The sequence below is a fragment of the Patella vulgata genome, chromosome 6 (genome assembly GCF_932274485.2).
Source record: "Patella vulgata chromosome 6, xgPatVulg1.2, whole genome shotgun sequence".
NCBI classification, from domain to species: Eukaryota; Metazoa; Mollusca; class Gastropoda; family Patellidae; genus Patella; species Patella vulgata.
Genome location: NC_065884.2, coordinates 40,682,887 through 40,701,835, shown reverse-complemented (window position 1 = coordinate 40,701,835; position 18,949 = coordinate 40,682,887). Strand labels below are relative to the sequence as shown.

The window sequence follows — 18,949 nt, the reverse complement described above, 5'->3', positions numbered from 1 at the left end:
CAAGTCCGGAATATACAGGCGAAATCCCATTACTGGTACTGAGTGTATAACTGCCACTCAACCCGATTATCGTTGATAATAGGCTGGATTGATTAGGTAATTAAGTGATCAATGTATTTATTGTCTTATACCATCTATACACCTACCTTGATTAACTACTTAATCTGCTTTGATTGACTGACTTAATCCTTTGTCGGACAATTCATCAATCTAATCTTAAACAGAAGTCATTGCTTCCCCTTTGTCGGACTGTTCATCAATCCAATAAGAGTTATTATCATTTTAATCTCATGTTGACCTCGTGGTTTCTCCATTGTCGAACATTTTAATCCCATTGATGTGAGCCGACAATATGTATAAACTAATCATAGATGTCACATATTGTAAGTGTATATAACACTCCAAATCAATATATTATCTGTTAACTTGTAAATCAATATATCCGTTAATTTGTCTGCGTTATCACTTCGGTTGAAGCGGACGTTAAATAAAGCTATTTCACACACACACACACACACACACACACACAAACACACACACACACACCCACACACACGTGGTTATAATACAATAATCGAAAACTAAAGTAGAAATCTTGCGAGACACGTGAAATTAAAAGAGATGTAACCGTGACAATTATCACGTTAACTTATAAATCAATATATCCGTTAATTTGTCTGCGATATCACTTTGGTAGAAGCGGACGTTAAATAAAGCTATTTTATACAAACACCCACTCGTGGTTATAATAAAATAATCAAAAACTAAAGTAGAAATCTTGCGAGACGTGTGAAACTACAAGAGATGTGATCGTGACAATTATCACGTCGGAGGAAAGATTCTATTTTGATGGCATATTCTCGGGTTTATGATAGTATTTTGAATGGGGGTTATGTTTAAAAAAAAGAAATAAACAAGCTGAGAAATGTCGACAAATATTTTGATTGGAATAGTGTACATGTAAGTAGTTAATTGTTTTACACGATAACGCGTGCGAGTGCTATTATTTAGCAGATGATTTCACTGGCTCGATATCGTGGAGCGACGATCACTGCCCAAAAAATTTGGGGATGTCTTTTTTTTTTACCTCCATCCATATAGAAGTCAAAACGTAGTATAAGACGAATGCCAGATTTCTGCTGGAAAAAAAAATCCACTTATACCCCAGAAAATATGTTAATTTTGGAGGTGATTTTGAACAAAAGTACGGGTCGACAATAGTCGGCACGCTTCCATTCTATCGTATAATGACAACATGTAATTTTGTAGGAACATTACTGACACAAATTTGAATACCGTACAGGAATTAAATATAAAAAATAATGAGGAGCACCTATTTTTTTTAATACGTACGAATTTGAATATTTTGTTGACACATGATTTTTAATTGTGGTCTGAAACCCCCTGCTTAAATAATGATAAGAGTTATGCCCCTTTATTTTCGGTTAACATGTCTGACAAGAAAAATTTTGAAATCCCATCACTGATTAAAACTATTTTGTTTTCTACATAATGAATGAAATCTTAAAAGTTTCTGCAACAGCTGGAGTTTTACTTTAAACTATGCAGTCAATTTTAGTTGTCTTTTAGTTTATTTCTGTAAATTCTATAGTAAAAGCAGGAAAACTGGACAATTCTAATTTCTAAAGAATTAACGAGATTGTTGCTTGTAAAAGATTTTTTTTATAATTAAAGCTTGTATACGACAACAATTCATATTTCAGATTTCATTAGAATTTTATCAGAAGAAAAGAGCTCGTTGGCCATTTCAGGCTGAATGTATACCATGGGAAGTATGGACAGTTAAACTAGATGTCATTAATTTAGCTAATGAACATGGTAATTTTCTTAATTCATTTAGTTATTTATTAACAACGTTGGTCCTAGGTTTGCTGGCCCCCAGTGTCTTTTAGAAGTATAATTTTTTAAATCTGAACCTTTTATTGATCAGACTTCTGGGAGTGTTAGGATATAAAACATCACTTGTTCTTACATCCCTTACCTTACATGCTACAAAAATTTCCACTCTCCTACCAGTACCAAGTCAGCTGGGAAAACTGAAAGATTGGGATAAAGAGTCTTAGTTAAAGATTTGACACCCATATTGTAACAAATTTAGCTAAGCTGTTTGCTCTTCTCCGTGTGTGCATGGGGCTGCGTTTCCACCAAGTTTCACGTGTCACGTGACAAGAAATAGAAACATATGATTTTGGTAGGAACCGTTTCCATCAATGTCACTTTTCACGTTTCACGCGTGAAATGACACGTTTTTGAAGAATGAACATGTTCATTCTTTTTACCCGTGTCATGTTTCACGTCTGTCCGATCTGGGGTTTCCCCTGGATTTTCCACAGCTTTTACTTTCCCTTTTGGTAACTCCACGTGTTCGTATCGAATGTAAAAAGAGCCTGTGTTTTGATCGTCTAAAATTAGTTATTTACGCTTGTCCTAAACATGAATGACTATAAGCACAACCTGATATGCCTTGTGCAGAAGACCCCACTTCTGTGGGACCCCAGAAATAAAGACTATAAAAACAAAGACCAAAGAAAACAGGTGTGGGAGAAGATTGATGAAAAGCTACAACCACCAGTAGAAGGTATTTAATTTAATCAAACATAAATCAAGAAACAGATGTATGAACTTGAATTGAACAGTTTTGGCTTGCATATAGTTTCAATTTTTTGACCTTTCTAGTCCTCAAGAAGAAGAACATTTCAGAACACATTCTGATCTTGCCACATGACACTACCGCGAGGATCGTTGAAAAATTCTGCAATCAAATCACGGATTTCTGTAGCCTCATCCAAGTTTCTGCCACCTTGCTGGGGGCGCAGATTCATTAATCCTTGTTCATTGTTAGGCCTGACGGCAAGAATTTCCTCGTCAGATGAGTCTGAACCGTCACCCATGGCGAACGCAGGACGAATGACATGTGACATGTTCGATGTGAAATCCAGTGGAAACCCCTAATGTCACGTATCACGTGTCATGCATGACACATGACATGTGATACGTGACACGTGAAATTTGGTGGAAACGCAGCCTGGTGTACTGAGATGCAGTTTTAAAATCTTGTTTGAGAGACCGACTTTAAAGACGACTCCCGGGGTACAAACTGTGTGATTTGATAATATATACTCTTCAAAAAAAGTAGGGGATATTCAGAAACAATACAAAACTGGGGTAACCAGTGTATGTTAATAACAGGCCAATTGCCTACACATGAACATAAACAGTTCATGTGGGCGGCATATCTGACGGCCCCATATCACTCGCAAAGAGATACACTGTCAAAAGTGAAAATGGATGTTTTTGATTTTTGTCTTAATAATGAGAAATTGCTCCACCAATCCTCAGTGTTATCGGTTGACGTTGACTCGAACCGATAGGAAAGCAAACATGGATAGATAAACCAGCACACGTCAGTTTTCATCAACCCTTCCTTGAAGTGTCAAATTTGACAATGAACCCCTCCCACGTGTATGGCGCCATTGCGTGTCGCAGGTGCAGCTCAGTGGTTCTGTTGGAGCGATAAATTCTTCATCTGTGAACATACTCGTAAAGCATATCAAGTGTCCATGAGTATTTATCATATCGCAACCTGCATAGGTATTTACATTTCAATATCCCCTACTTTATTTTTGAAGAGTATATTTAGACTAAAAACATATTCAAACTAATTTATATATCAAAAGTTTGCTTCAAATCCCTCTCAAACATTTTAATCGGAAGGGTACTAGGAAAGTACCCCAAATATATATTAAGCAATCTTGTTTGTCACATGACTTGACTGGGGAGAATCGATTTTTAGCTTGTATTATAGTCGTTAGTTGCTGTCCATGTACCATAAATATTGAAGCCTGTGTAAATTTTTGGAGTATCCTCTTTCAACTTATTTTTTTGGTGTTTAGTCGCAGAGTCTACTGGAGTTTATTCTCTCAATGTTCTCATAACCGTTAGCCATTAGATCAACACATAAGAAGCGCTCCTTACAGCCATTAGATCAACTCATAAGAAGCGTTTCAGTTAAGGACACCTTTACAATATTTGTCTTATTCGTGCCCCATGGGTGTTTTTCAGGGAATCCAGTATTTTTCTATAGACAAAAAGTGACATACTTTTATTGGAAATATCTGCCCGATAAATGTTTTCGTGGGAGTGTATCAACCCGATAAATATTTTCATGGAAATTTAATCTGACTATTCTGAATGTACATACTTAAGATCATGATGATGGCATGTGAGAATGATGTTTTCATGATTGCATAAACATACCACAGATCAATTCTCTCAAACACATGAATTTGACAGAATGTGAATGATGGTGCAGACATGGGATATAAAAGCTAGCTTCAGTACAAATGTCGGAGATGCAACAATATACAAATGTTTACACCTGAGCCCTTGAGAATGTGTCATTGTGTTAATTTAAAGTTACAATTTCATATTTTTAAGTTATATTTTTAAAATGTATTAAAATAAAGCCCTAAAATAGATGGTATCTATAAACAGTCCTACCTTGTTAAAGAATAATCCTATTAATCCTATAATTCACTATTGCCAGTTGAGAAATTGGCAAAAATGTGACTGGCCGCATCTAAATGAGTCGAAATGCGCAAGAATAATGTTGATATTTACATCAAAGCCAAAATCCACGAAAGTGAACGTAAGCATTTCTTGACTATGAAATTGACATTTCTATAGGGACTCATATTTTGATAACGTCTGTGAAAATAATAGACCTATCGTATACGCAAAATCTTATTTTAATTCACGTGTTAAATGAACACGCGTACAGCTGTTGCGGCTTCTTTGATGATTATCCAATCAACAATCTTAATCTCCTGACCACTAGCTGGCACTAAGGTGCTAATTAATTGATGAGATTAAGATTAAGTTAATCTCACTAAAGTTATATTATACACAACAGACTACTAATGTATAGATTGTTCTTCAGTATAACACTATCATGTGAATATTATGCCGTATGTGTTGTGGATGTTTCGTTACGAAAGAAGTGCTTTTATTATGATTTTCGTCGTCAGCACCCTTGAAATCCTAAATAAAAAACATATTAAACGACAAAATATAGTCGGATCAAATTTTTACTACGATTTTCGTCTTCAGCACCCCTGAAAACCCATGGAAAGATATATTCAACGACAAAACAGCAGATAAATGGCCTGGTTGCTATGGGATTTTGTTTTGGAACATACCAAATCTTTGACTTGCTTTTTCTCGAAACTTACTTTTGTGAGTTGGGTAGCTTCTAATGAACACAGCTCAGTCAATTTTTGCCCAATTCAAACAAACTATACATCAAATTGAAGGTAATGAGTTGGAGAATGTGAAAATAACAATAACTCAATTTTCAAAATTTCCTCATTGTGACTCAATATGCTGTGGGGGGTCACAAATATCATTTTCAACTTTAATTCAAACGTTTGAAGATAGCTATTCCATGGTGGGGAATAGGAAAACAAGAGAGGTAATTGTGTTATTATTTCTGATGTAAAGATTTTTAAGTGTGAGAAAGATAACCTGTGATCGTATAATAGTGAGTTGACAACCTATTGAGCAAAAGACATAAATATAATTATGTTTTGACTTTCTTAAAAAATATGAAATTGTAACTTTAAGGGGGCATAAGTGACTACCAGAACCACTGGAATCAGCATCACAATGAGAGTGGAGAAGGATGACACATGCAGCCAATCAGTAGCTTATCTGTATGGCTGTGTGGCTGCAAGAGGTATACACTCGTGTTATTGACTCGTGATATTTACCCCTTGTGTCAACGTTTCACTGTAAAGTAAAGTTGTTAGGCCTGTGTGGGTTGTATCGGTAAACGACCAGTCTACAATCATGCTAGAAATCACATTTCATCTGCTTTACGTTATAATACTAGAACACTTATTATGAATACAATAACTTGGTTTATTATACTGCAACGTTTCAATGAGATTTCACAAGTCGTTTTCAAGCAAATACCTAATGTACAGATGAGATATATCATGGGTGAAATATATATAATAATAATATATTTATTTCATACACAAAGGTATACATGCAGAGGTACAGATGCGATAATAATAATGGTAGTAATACTAATAATAAAATTTACAATTATTTACAGTTTCATAAATACATGTTTAATTAAATTAAATTCAGTTATTTTGTACATAAATACTCCATAATCTCGTTTATTTGTTTTTTATCACAGACTTCATGAGAATGTTTCATAAATAACATGTCATTTATAGCGGCAGCAGTTTGCAGGTCATTAACTTTATATTTGTTAGTGGCGACATTTACCATCTTACTTATTATTTCAGTTTTTTTCATTGAACAGAAGACATTCTCACATTTGATGTTTTTCACAAATATAATTAATATCCTCACTTGCATTTGATTTAGTGCAAGTAGTCCACATATGTGTATGCATTTGTTTTTACTGTTTAAAACAGATACAATAAATTTTACAAACCGTTTATGAATTTGGACATCAAAAGGTAGATCATTACAAATCAAATGTAATAGGACATTATGAGTTCTATATGGAATATTAAATGCGTCTTACACTTTTGCGCCAGGCACAGTAAAATTTCTCGGTAGATTTATTACTTAGGTTCCACAGTTGACATCCATATAATGGCATACAAAAAGTTTTAAATAGTTTATATTTAATCCATGGCGAGACACACTTAAATACATTTGAAGTTACATTGAATCTTACAATAAAGTTATTTATACAGTTGTCTATATTATTTTTAGTTTGATCACTAAAGATTGGATTACCTAAATGTAATTCTGAAGTGGAGATATTAATATTTTTATCACCAAATTTAATTGGACAAGTACTTGTATCAGGTTTATTATTATGTCTAAATATTAGAAACTTATTTTGTCGGGGTTAAATTTGACATCGTATTCAACCGATCAAATGCCTGACTGGCATCAAGCAGACCAACAAATACGTTATGATAATACTTAATAGTTTCATTCAATACAAAGGTTCAATGAGTAGTCGAGTGTTCACTCTTAAAACTAAATTGTAATTGCGAGGAGTTAAATATATGAGGATAACTATCTAATAATATCAAATCAATTAATTTACCTATAATACTACTCAGTGATATTCCTCTGTAGTTACTAGAGCTATTCAAGGATTGTCTACGATTTTTAGGTATGGATGTAATAGTTGACAAACAAAATGATTCTGGACAATAACCATGTTTAATCATGGCAGTTATTAATGTTGATAAATGGACATGATATGTATTTGAGGATTATATAAGATGATCACTACTATGACCCATATAGCCATCATTTTTACTATGTTTCAGTTTGTGTACAGCTTCAGAAACATTATATTTAGAGATATTATGTTTAGCATTGCATGTATTTGTCTGACAAAAGTGCATAATGTTAGAATCAATGTCACAACTTAATTTTTCCATGTTAGCATTGTCGTAAGAAATACAGTTATACAATTCTTTATATTTCCGTGTAAAACATTTAGCTATATCATTAGCCCCGACATTACCATCAATATTAGTGGTCATGGGTTTTGCTTTACCCTTGATTTTGTCAATTTCTACCCAAAAATCTTTAGTTCTGTCGTTCAGTAGAGATTCAGACAACTTTTCAGCTATTATATTATCTTGCTTAGCCCTAACAGATCTCAATGTATAATGGTATTGGGCCCTTGTTCGATTACATATATCAGCAAGAATTCCTGACCGAGGACGATTATTGTCTTTCCATATGTTATGCCAAAATATAGAAGTGTTTCTACTGTGTTTGACATGATCTTTCCAGCCGGGAACTGGGGGTTTACTGTTCTTATTATGCTTAGACATTGGTATTGCATGCTCAGCACGATAAACTAATCTCAATAAGTCTGTTGTAGTAGTCATTAATACACTGTAAATGTGATTTACAAAGACAATTATTACAATTTATAGCATCTATAGGAATGTTAATACATTTTAATCTGGAGTCTAATTCTTGCTGAAATTGTTTAATATGAATATCAGAGGCTTTAAACCACCGAGGATATCGCTGGTGGGAACATTTTGTAAGAGTACCGTATTCTTAAATCTGTCCTATTTCTTAAAATTCTCGGCGAAATTAGTTATTTGTCTTCGCTCGCAGCGGGACGACCGGTCATTCCTCTTGCATAACAATTGGCATCGTTGTAAAGCGGAGCATCTCTAGTTTATAAATATGATCAAAATATTGTCGATGAATTGATTTTGAACGGATACAATCGAGTTTTAAAACCCTCCAAAAATATAAATAAACTCCGCCTGTTGCCATGCTGTCCACACAACTCCTTTGCTGATTGGCCCAGACACCGCATGCAAGACATTATCCATAAATATTTGGTTTTGGCGATAATGTTTTTGGGTACTTACATGCGATTCACTCTGATAAGTGGCAGAAAAAAAAAAAATTCTGATCATAGAGATTGCTGTTGAGTCTTAATCGAAACCATGTGGCTGATGATGTAAATTAATCGACAAGCGGGTGTGTGTCATTGAGTAATACTATTACTAATCAACTGTCACGGGTCAATGATAAAGCCGTCGACAACTCATTATTTACACCGGAAAATTAATCCAAGTGGTGATTAATTGATATTTAATATCATCTTTAAAAAAATAATCTATAGGCCTTAAATGGAAATAAACAAAATGGCCAATAATTTTCTTTTCGAAGAGAATTTTATTGATAGCTGAATTCCGTTTACCGTCGCTTCTTCATCAGGCATGCAAAGTAAGGAATGCATCTGGGATATTATTGTTTAAAATTCTCTTATCACAATGGGTCGAAAAAATGAGAACGACCAACGAGCCGAAATGCGACGATTCTCAGTCTGCCATTGAGTATCCTCTGAATAATGTTGATATTTACATCAAAGCCAAAATCCACGAAAGTGAACGTAAGCATTTCTTGACTATGAAATTGACATTTCTATAGGGACTCATATTTTGATAACGTACCTGAAAATAATAATAGACCTATCGTATACGCAAAATCTTATTTTAATTCACGTGTTAAATGAACACGCGTACAGCTGTGGCGGCTTCTTTGATGATTATCCAATCAACAATCTTAATCTCCTGACCTCTAGCTGGCACTAACGTGCTAATTAATTGATTAATCTCACTAAAGTTATATTATACACAACAGACTACTAATGTATAGATTGTTCTTCAGTATAACACTATCATGTGAATCCCTTTAGTGACGGCTGTGGATACCAAAACCGAAACGCATCTTTATCGAATGCTTTATTGCACACTGCCGTCCAAAGGAATGTTGTCATTATCCAGAAGTATCATGAGAAAGGTCACACCCAAATGGAGGTGGATTCAGTCCACAGCACTTTAGAGAGGAAATTTCGTAAAGTACCCATCTATTCTCCATCAAACTACGTAGAATTGATGAAACATGCTAGACCAAATCAACCATATGTAGTGAACTACGTTAACCATGGCTTCTTTAAGGATTTCAGCTCATTGAAGTATTTTGATACAATCAGACCAGGAAATAAAGTTGGGGACCCTTGCGTCAACGATTTAAGAGTTTTGAAATATTTACCATCAGGTGTTATTGAATTCAAATTAAATTTTGGTGATCAGTATAAGCCATTACCAAGACGTCTAAATTCTAATGCACCAGCAAATTCGGAAATGAAATGAAATGGGGTTTAACGTCCTACTGTTCTGCTCCTCCTATACTGGGCTAATGAAGACGGGCATACGCCATACAGTGTGCTATGAGGGAAATTTTGCCCAGGCAACGGCACTATCGCCTACTCTTATATCGAATTCCAACTGCCAGGGGATCTTTTACGTGCATTCCAATATATACACGGGACCTCGGTTTTTCGTCTCATCCGAAGGACTAGACAGCTGTCCTTGTCAGGCCCTCCGTTCTGCACTACTGACAAGGGGAAACCACGTCGGAAAATCTGGACGAACTTTCTCGGCCAATGCAGGGATCGAACACCCGACCTCCAGGCTAGCGAGCCAGCATCTTAACCACCTAGCCACTGTGGCTCCCAGCAAATTCGGATACAGTATCCCCAGCATACCACGTACGACTACCAATAAAGAAATCTAATTATGATCATCTACAACAACTTAAATCTGTGATTCTAGTTGACTACCATGCGTTTTATGATCAACTTTCTCATGATTAGAAAAAGTTAAAATACAGATGTGACGTCATCCTTTGATGTTAGCATACTATTATTTCCAATAATGTACAGGCAACTTGCCAATCGTACATTATCTGTACTAGATGAAATATTGGACTTGTGTGACGTATTTCATTGAAAAGCACGTTTGGGATAGTGTCTTATTTTAAGTTGTTTAATGGTCTTGAGCTAAAGACATTGCATAATATATTGAAACAACACTCGGCTAACGCCTCGTGCAGTATCAATACATTACTTAATGTCTCGCTCTCGACCATTAAACCATACATAAACTCTCTTAGGTCGTTAGTGTTGATTATTGTTTCCATTTGTTCGCATGTAAAATGTAGAAATTTAATTAAATGATATGATGGGATGGTAGTCCGAGCAACATTCTCATGTAATTGTAATATACAAAATAATAATGGTTGTCTCAAAATGACCGAAGTATTGTGTTGATGAGACATTAAACCCCATCCATTCCAATCTTCCAATCTTAATCGTCATAACTAAAGAGTTTACAAGCTGATGATGGACATTAGCTATAGTCTCAAACCCCAGACTACAGAACAGACATTTTTAGTCGCTCCAGTCATTAACATATTAGCAAATATACGTTTGTTTTATAAAAGAAATCCTTGTATCTTCATAAATTTGACAGTTTCAACCGAAATGTTAGACACAAAAGTCTCGTACAATTCGTATCTCAAAATTTGGGAAAAAAATTTTGATCGAACTTCCAATAAGTCGGAATACAACAAAACCTACATGATTTTAATATCTGTACTCCAATACATGATAATTCGTTTAATTTGGATCTGCCATGTACGCTTTAGCGATTAGAAAATGTATTAGGCATAGATTTAGAAAGTTTTTTCTTCATCCTGAAAACTTGATAAAATCAATTTACGAAATTTTTGACGCCCAGCGACGATATATAATCGCTTGTTATTTCCCTCCACAGATTAGTGTTTATTATTGGTCAGTCCCTGATTTTGACCCTTTTGCTGAACTCCAAGACCTAATACTTAAATACTCCATTGATGAAAATGTATTATACTATTCAATAAAGTAGGGGATATTTGATTTTTAAGTTTTATTAAAGTCACCTAATGAAACTGACGAAGAAACAAATGACAAAATGAAATGAAGTTCACATTCATCGATTTATTCCAAATGATCGTTAGACTAAGTAAGGCACAGACTGACCATTATAAGGGTAAAATGATACCCGGGGTCAAACAGCAAAGTTACCACAGCATCACAACCAAGTCAGTAACGGGTAAATCCTCCTCTGTTTGCCAAACAAGCATTGATCCGACGTGGCATACTCCTAATGAGACGTCTAAGGTCATTTTGGTCCAGATTGTCCCATTCCTGTTGCAACGCAGCAGCAAGTTCTTGGACATTGGCAGGACGTTGTTGACGTTGACGTAACCTCTGTCCAAGCATGTCCCAGACATGCTCGATGGGGGAGAGGTCGGGACTCAGTGCTGGCCAAGGTAATGTGGTGATGTTCTGTTGTTGGAGGTAACTTGTAACGATCCTGGCCCTGTGACATCTTGCGTTGTCATCCTGGAAGATGAAACGGCAGCCATGACGTCGTGCGAACGGCACAACATGGACTGCCAAGATGTTGTCCCGGTAGTACTGGCCTGTAACACACCCTGCAACAACATGTAAAGCCGTTCTTCCAGCAACAGTGATGCCTCCCCACACCATAACAGAACCACCCCCAAATCGATCATGTCTGATGACGTTAACGTCTTGGAAGCGCTCGTTTCGACGACGCCACACCCTCCTACGTCTGTCCAAAAAATCAACAGTGAACCTTGACTCATCTGAAAACATCACATTGCTCAAGCGTCGATTATCCCAGTGTTGACGATCCCTACACCAACGACGTCTTGCCTGAATGTGATGATCTCTCAAACAAGGGATCACGCGAGGACGTCGGGCGCAAAGGTGACCCCTATGCAGTCGATTCCGAATCGTCTGGCCACTCACTCTCACACCAGTGTCTGTTTGAAGACGAGCGCTGATCTGATTTGCTGTGATGACACGATTTCTCAAGGCCAAGGTACGGATAAATCGATCCTGGGCTTGAGTTGTCGCCCTTGGTCGACCTGAGCGTGGTCTGTCCTGTACAGATTGTGTATCACGGTATCTGGACCATAGCCTGCTTATGACAGACTGAGAAACATTCATCGTCCGCGCCACAACCGCCTGTGTTGTGCCGATCTGTAGCATGCCAAGGGCACGTAACCTTTCATTTTGGGTAAGCCGACGCATATCAAAATTTGTTTTCTGGTCACTAAAACAATTAAACTGATGTTTCCACCCTGGAATTCAATGCCACAATGACTGTAACATTCAAAGTCAGAGTCGTGCAAATCTTGGGTTGGACCCCCATGATGATCCCAAGCATCACCTGCATTCCATGCGGTAGCTATTGGTGCGTTTGGGCGTCACATGTAACTGGAAATGTTTCTTCTGTTAGGTTCTATAGTGACTTTTTTCGTAGTCATTTGCATATTTTAGTATTATGCCCCCAAAATCAAATATCCCCTACTTTTTTTGAATAGTATAGTATTAACTGGAGATTTTAATAGCAGAACTTCGACTAATCCTGATTTCATTCAATATGATAAATTAAACCCTGATATAGAGTCGAATTTATTATCTCTGTCCCATTACTTATATGATAATTGTGAAAACTTACAAACTAGAAATAATATGGATGAAGTCGTCAACTGTTATGGGAGACAACTTCTATACTTATGTGTTATGGCTGGTTTTCGAATTGTAAACGGTAGATTTGGGGAGGATGAAGACGGAAAGTTTACTTTCACTAGTTCAAAAGGCTCCAGTTTAATAGATTATCTCCTACTATGTGGTGACAATTTCAATCTCTTGAGTTATTTCTGTTCTGGAATATTTACTGAGTTATCTGACCATTCACCATTGTGCTTTAACATTAATTTAGCAATACATAGAAATCATGAGGAAAATGAAGTGAAGGATCAAAATTATGTACATTTTAAATGGGACGATAGATATGATGAATGACAAAATCCAGAATGACTTTGAAGCGTCCTTGAACCATATTTCATCTATGTGTCATGTCACTGAGCAAACTCAAAATGGCATTGACCAGACTTGATAACTTTTCAAAATCCCTTAATGAGATAATATAACCATATTACAAGAAATCCGTTTATACACGTAAGGTGAATTCAAATCGCATTAAGAGCCCAGATAAACCATGGTTCAATGATCTTTGTAAAGATAAATACAAATCATATCAATTGGCCTTAAAATCCTTTAACAGGAATAAATCAATTACTAATCGAATAAATCTCTCACAATGTCGACTTGATTACAAAAAATATGAAATTAAAGTAAAGAATATTTACAAAACTCATCAAGGAAATATGATGGATCTTTTGAGTAAAAATAATCCAAAGAGATTTCATAAACTGTTTAACAAGAAAAAGACCAAAACCTTAAACATACATTATGCAAGAGCTAAATCTGATTATTGCAAGTCTTTATTTAGGCTTCAGATGTCAGAAATTATAGATTAGATCTTTATTTACACAACAAGCACAAAATCAACTCTGTAGACCCACGGATGGCTTGGATTTAAACAGGATTTCATTGATTGATTAAATTTTTAAATGGCGTCGTAAGTGGAGATTAACCGTTACGTTGACGTCATACTCCCGGAAATTTTAGATCAAGGTTAAATGATAGAGTGTATGAAGCGAGGCCGCTGTTGAGCGAGGCCGCATGTCAGTCAATTTGATTGAAAGTTTTATATATCCGGCCTTGATATTATGTTTAGTTGTGGTTAAAATGAGAGTTTGGATGTCGGTATGACTCCTATTTCTAGTCAAAAATTACAATGGTGATAACTTTGTTCATAATTAAGTAATTTGACTGAAATTTTCAATATATTCTTCTTTCATCATCTATTTTTGAACTGTTATAGCAAGAATGGCCAACTCTCTATTAAAATCTCCCATAATGTATCTTTAAGTAAAATTGAATTAAAAGAATTTTTTGAGCATTTTTCTAAACTATCTTCACATGAGTCAGAACATAATAAAAAAATTGACGAATTTATAAATACTTATATTTATTTCCCTCATCACTATAATGAGGATTTAGATTTTCCAATCAATACTGATGAAATTTTTAAGGCTATAAAAAAATTGAAAGCGAAGAAGGCTTGCGGTTTTGACCAGATATTTAATGAGGTGTCTATACTTTATTCAACGAAACTAATTCCATGTCTGCTAATATTATTTAATAATATTCAAGAGTCTGGAATATACCCAACGTCATGGTGTATAGGAAATATTGTTCCCATATTTAAACTCAGAAATGTCAATAACCCTGATTGCTACAGGGGAATTACTTTAGTTAGTTGTATGGGGAAGCTCTTCACTAAAATTTTAAATAATAGACTTGTAGCTTTTGACAAGATAAATAATCTAATACCACGTAACCACATTCACAATTTGGCTTTAGAAAAGGTTTGTGTACGACTGATGCTATATTTATCTTTCAATCCTTAATAAATAGAACACTGAAAAAACCCAAAAACGGTTGTATTGCTGCTTTATCGACTATACATGTAGTAAAGCTTTTGACTTGATCAATCGATCATATTTATGGTACAAATTAATTCATTCAGGTATTGATGGCAAGCTTTTGAAAGTGGTTCGCTCTCTATACAGTAAAGTGAAATGTTCTGTAAAATTAAATGGTAGTTTATCCGAACTAGTGCTGGGTTGTTTCAAGGTGAAATATTATCACCTTTATTGTTTTCATTATATATTAGTGATGTCAAATCTCATCTTAAATCTAGTAATTGTCAACCACTTGCCTTATCCTACATTAATATATTTTTAATAATGTATGCCGATGATAAAGTTTTATTTTCTGAAACGCCAAAGGGATTGCAGGAGTTGTTAGATTCACTGGCTGTATATACTAATAAATGGGATTTAAGGGTAAATACTGGTAAAAAGTTATTATTTTTAGAAATTGTAGCAAAATAACGGGTAAAGAAAAATGGTATTTTAACAGTACTGAATTAGAGGTTGTGAATGAATTTAATTTTCTTGGCATCTTACTTAATTTTAACGGTAAATTCTTGACTACACAGAAAAATTTAGCATTACAAGGAAGAAAGGCAATGTTCTCAGTTATTAAAACTTGTAGGGAGAATTACTTTAATGTTAAAACTTCGTTGTATGCTACGGAAGCGTATAGGGGTCATGCAAAATTTTGTAGAAGGTCTCGAGATCCTGTGATACTTTCTCGAAATCCTCTGATCACCTGGTAATTTTCTCGAGATCTTAATTTAATGTTCTCGAAATCTCCTGATAATTTTCCTGAGATATTGACATCCTATGTAAATTTTCTCGAGAATTCGAGTTAATGTTCTCGAGATATTGACATCCTATGTAAATTTTCTCGAGATCCTGAGTTAATATGAAACCTTATATGATAGTGTCTCTGTAAGTTGTTTGGGGTCTTATTAAAGACATTATTAATGTTCAAACAGGTTATTTATTAATTAAAATATAATTCAGTGACTATTTAGTCAGCCATCATTGTTTACAACTCTATTATCATACTACAGCGCCACCTGGACACAGACCACTAATTATTTACTTAGGGAGTCAACTTGTATTGTCTATATGTATTAAACTATTAATGTCAACATCTCCCTTTTTATATAAAATAAAATTTTAAACACAAATTAAACTTCACTCAATTAAAGTAACAAACTAAACATGCAATATCCAATTGTTTTAAATTCACAGAACAAAATATATTTAGTTATCATAGTCTCTCATCCATGATGGTTTCCTGCTTACTCTTCCACTAGCAGTTCTCAATAGATTTGGTTCATTTATATCAGGTTGAATTTCTTCTTGTTGTTCATTTGGTCCATTTGGTTGATTGTGCTCTAGTTCAAAATTTCCTGGAAAGTTATTGTCTCCATTTTGTCCACCATTTTGAATTGTGTTGTCAACTGGATCATGATTAAGATATTGTTCTGTGTAGAAAGGTTTTAAATGTTGTCTATTTCTCCTTATTACTGAACCATCATCACTTCGTACCATATAAGATCTTGGACTGTTGTGTTGATATAGAATTTTACCAGGAGTCCATTTCTTTCTATCAAAATTCCAAATGCTGATTGATTGACCTGGTTGAAGTGGTTTCAAGTCAATTGATGTTTTGTCAAATTGTTTCTTTTGACCTTCTATCTTCTTTTCTCTTTCCTTTTGAACACCTATCTGTCTTGTAGGTCTTAGATATGATTTGGATATTGGTAAATTAGTTCGTAATCGTCTTCCAAATAATAACTGTGATGGAGTTTTCGATCCAAGAACTGGGCTGTCTCTGTAGTTTAATATAGCTAAATAAGGATCTTGTTTATCAGCTTTAGCTTTTATGAGTAACTTTTTAACAATTCCAACATATTTTTCAGCTAACCCGTTACTTCTTGGATAATGAGGACTCGATGTTTTGTGATTTATTCCCCATTCAGTTGAAAATTTTCTAAATTTTTCATTTGAAAAATTTGTCCCATTGTCAGACACAAGGGTTTCTGGAATTCCATGTCTTGCGAAGATGGATTTCATTTTTAATATGGTTTCTTCAGCTGACAAATTTTTCAACTGAGCTATCTCAAAGTAATTTGAATAATAATCAACTAACAGTAAATAGTCTAAATTATTAAAATGAAAACAGTCTGCTCCAACTTTTAACCATGGAATATTTGGTCTTTCATGTGGTTGAAGTGTTTGATTTGTTTGTTGATTTTTATATGTTTGACATATTTCACATTTTGTTACGTAATTTTCAATGTCATTTGACATGCCGATCCAAAACATACAGGATCTTGCTCGAGTAACACATTTTTCAAAACCTAAATGTCCTTCGTGTAATCGTCTCAGCATGTCGCTTTTCCACTCTTTAGGAATTAACAATCTATTATTTTTGTAAATTAAACCTTTAAAATTTGAAAGTTCATCGCGGAAGTTCCAATACGGTTTTACAGTGTCATTTAAATCATGACGATTATCTGGCCATCCATTTTGAATGATTCTACGTAATTCTAATTGTTCATTATCAGCTTCACACGATTTTTGAAAGTTATCTAACATTGTGTTACTAAATGGTAATAATGCATGTACCACATGCACATAATAATCTAATTCCTGATGAAACTTTAAATCTTCAGGTTTTGGGGGTTGTGGTGCTCTGCTTAATGTATCAGCTACTTTTAAGTCTTTTCCTGGTATCCATTCGTACTCAAAATTATACTTTTGTAAACGTATCATCAATCTTGCTATTCTCGGAGGTGCGGATGTCAATGATTTTGTAAATAAAAATTTTAATGGTTTATGATCATTAACAACTTTAAATTTATTCACACCATAAACATATTGATGAAATCGTTCTGTAGTAAATACAATTGATAACAGTTCTTTTTCAATCTGAGAGTAATTTTTCTCAGCATCAGTCAATGTCCTTGATATAAACGCGACTGGTCTGTTATTTTGTAATAGTGCACCACCTAAACCATATTGTGAGCTGTCACAAGTTATAGTAATATCTTCTTTTGTATCGAAGAATTTTAAAACTGGTGCTTCTGTCAACATTCTCTTTAGCTGTTGAAATTTTAGTTCATGGTTTGCTGTCCATACAAACACATTTTTCTCTTTAATTAAGTCTCTCAATATTGCAGTTTCTTGAGAAAGATTGGGTAGGAAATTAGCTAGGTAGGTCAACATCCCTAGAAATCTATGTAGTTCTTCCTTAGAAGATGGGCTTTTCATATTTACAATGGATGAAATTCTATCCGGATCAATTTTCTGACCATCTCCAGTGATAATTACACCAAGATATTTTACCTCAGTTTTATTCAGTTCACATTTATTTTTATTCAGTTTTAAGTTCATTTCACGACATTTGTCTAGTGTAGCTTTAAGTCTTTCATCATGAATTTTCTGATTTTCAGCATGTATCATTATGTCATCTACATAAGCTTCTACGCCTTCATGATTTTGAAATGTTTGACTCATAACACGTTGAAATACTTGACTAGAAATGTTTAAACCATAAGGAAGTCTTTTGAAACAAAAATTACCAAATGGAGTTGAAAATGTTGTTAATTTTGATGACTCTTCATCAAGCTTTAGCTGCCAAAAACTTTCGGTAGCGTCTAATTTTGTGAATATCTTCGAATTATTCAGCCTAGCAGTCATCTCATCAATGGTTGGCATCTTATATTGGTCTGATATGATGTACTGATTTAAATCTCTGGGATCTAAACAGATACGTAGCTTACCATTAGGCTTCTCTACGACCACCATTGCATTTATCCACTCGGTTGGTTCATTTATTCTCTGAATAATACCATTCTGTTCCATCCTATTCAACTCTTCCTTGACTTGTTCACGAATAGCATAAGCTATTCTTCTGGGAGGATACTGGACTGGTTTAGCATCATCTTTCATATAGATTTTAACTTCAGGCACATTTATACCTTTTATTGTTTTATTAAAAACGTCATTATATTTATTAAATATATCATTGTCTTTGTTATTTAAACTTTCTACTCGTTTTATTAAATTTAAATCTTCACAGGATCTCAGCCCTAAAACTGGAACCGTTTTATCTCGAATAACTATAAAGTTGACCAAT

General features: G+C 34.7%; 1 protein-coding gene across 1 annotated transcript in view; it reads left to right on the top strand.

The window, feature by feature from the left end:
- The window catches only part of LOC126825427 (autophagy-related protein 101), a 53,666-nt gene that overhangs the window by 13,328 nt on the left and 21,389 nt on the right, over positions 1–18,949 (top strand). The window contains exon 7 of the mRNA XM_050555119.2: positions 1,725–1,839. Within this exon, the coding sequence (XP_050411076.1) occupies positions 1,725–1,839 (115 nt within the window). The remainder of the gene's footprint in view (positions 1–1,724; positions 1,840–18,949) is intronic.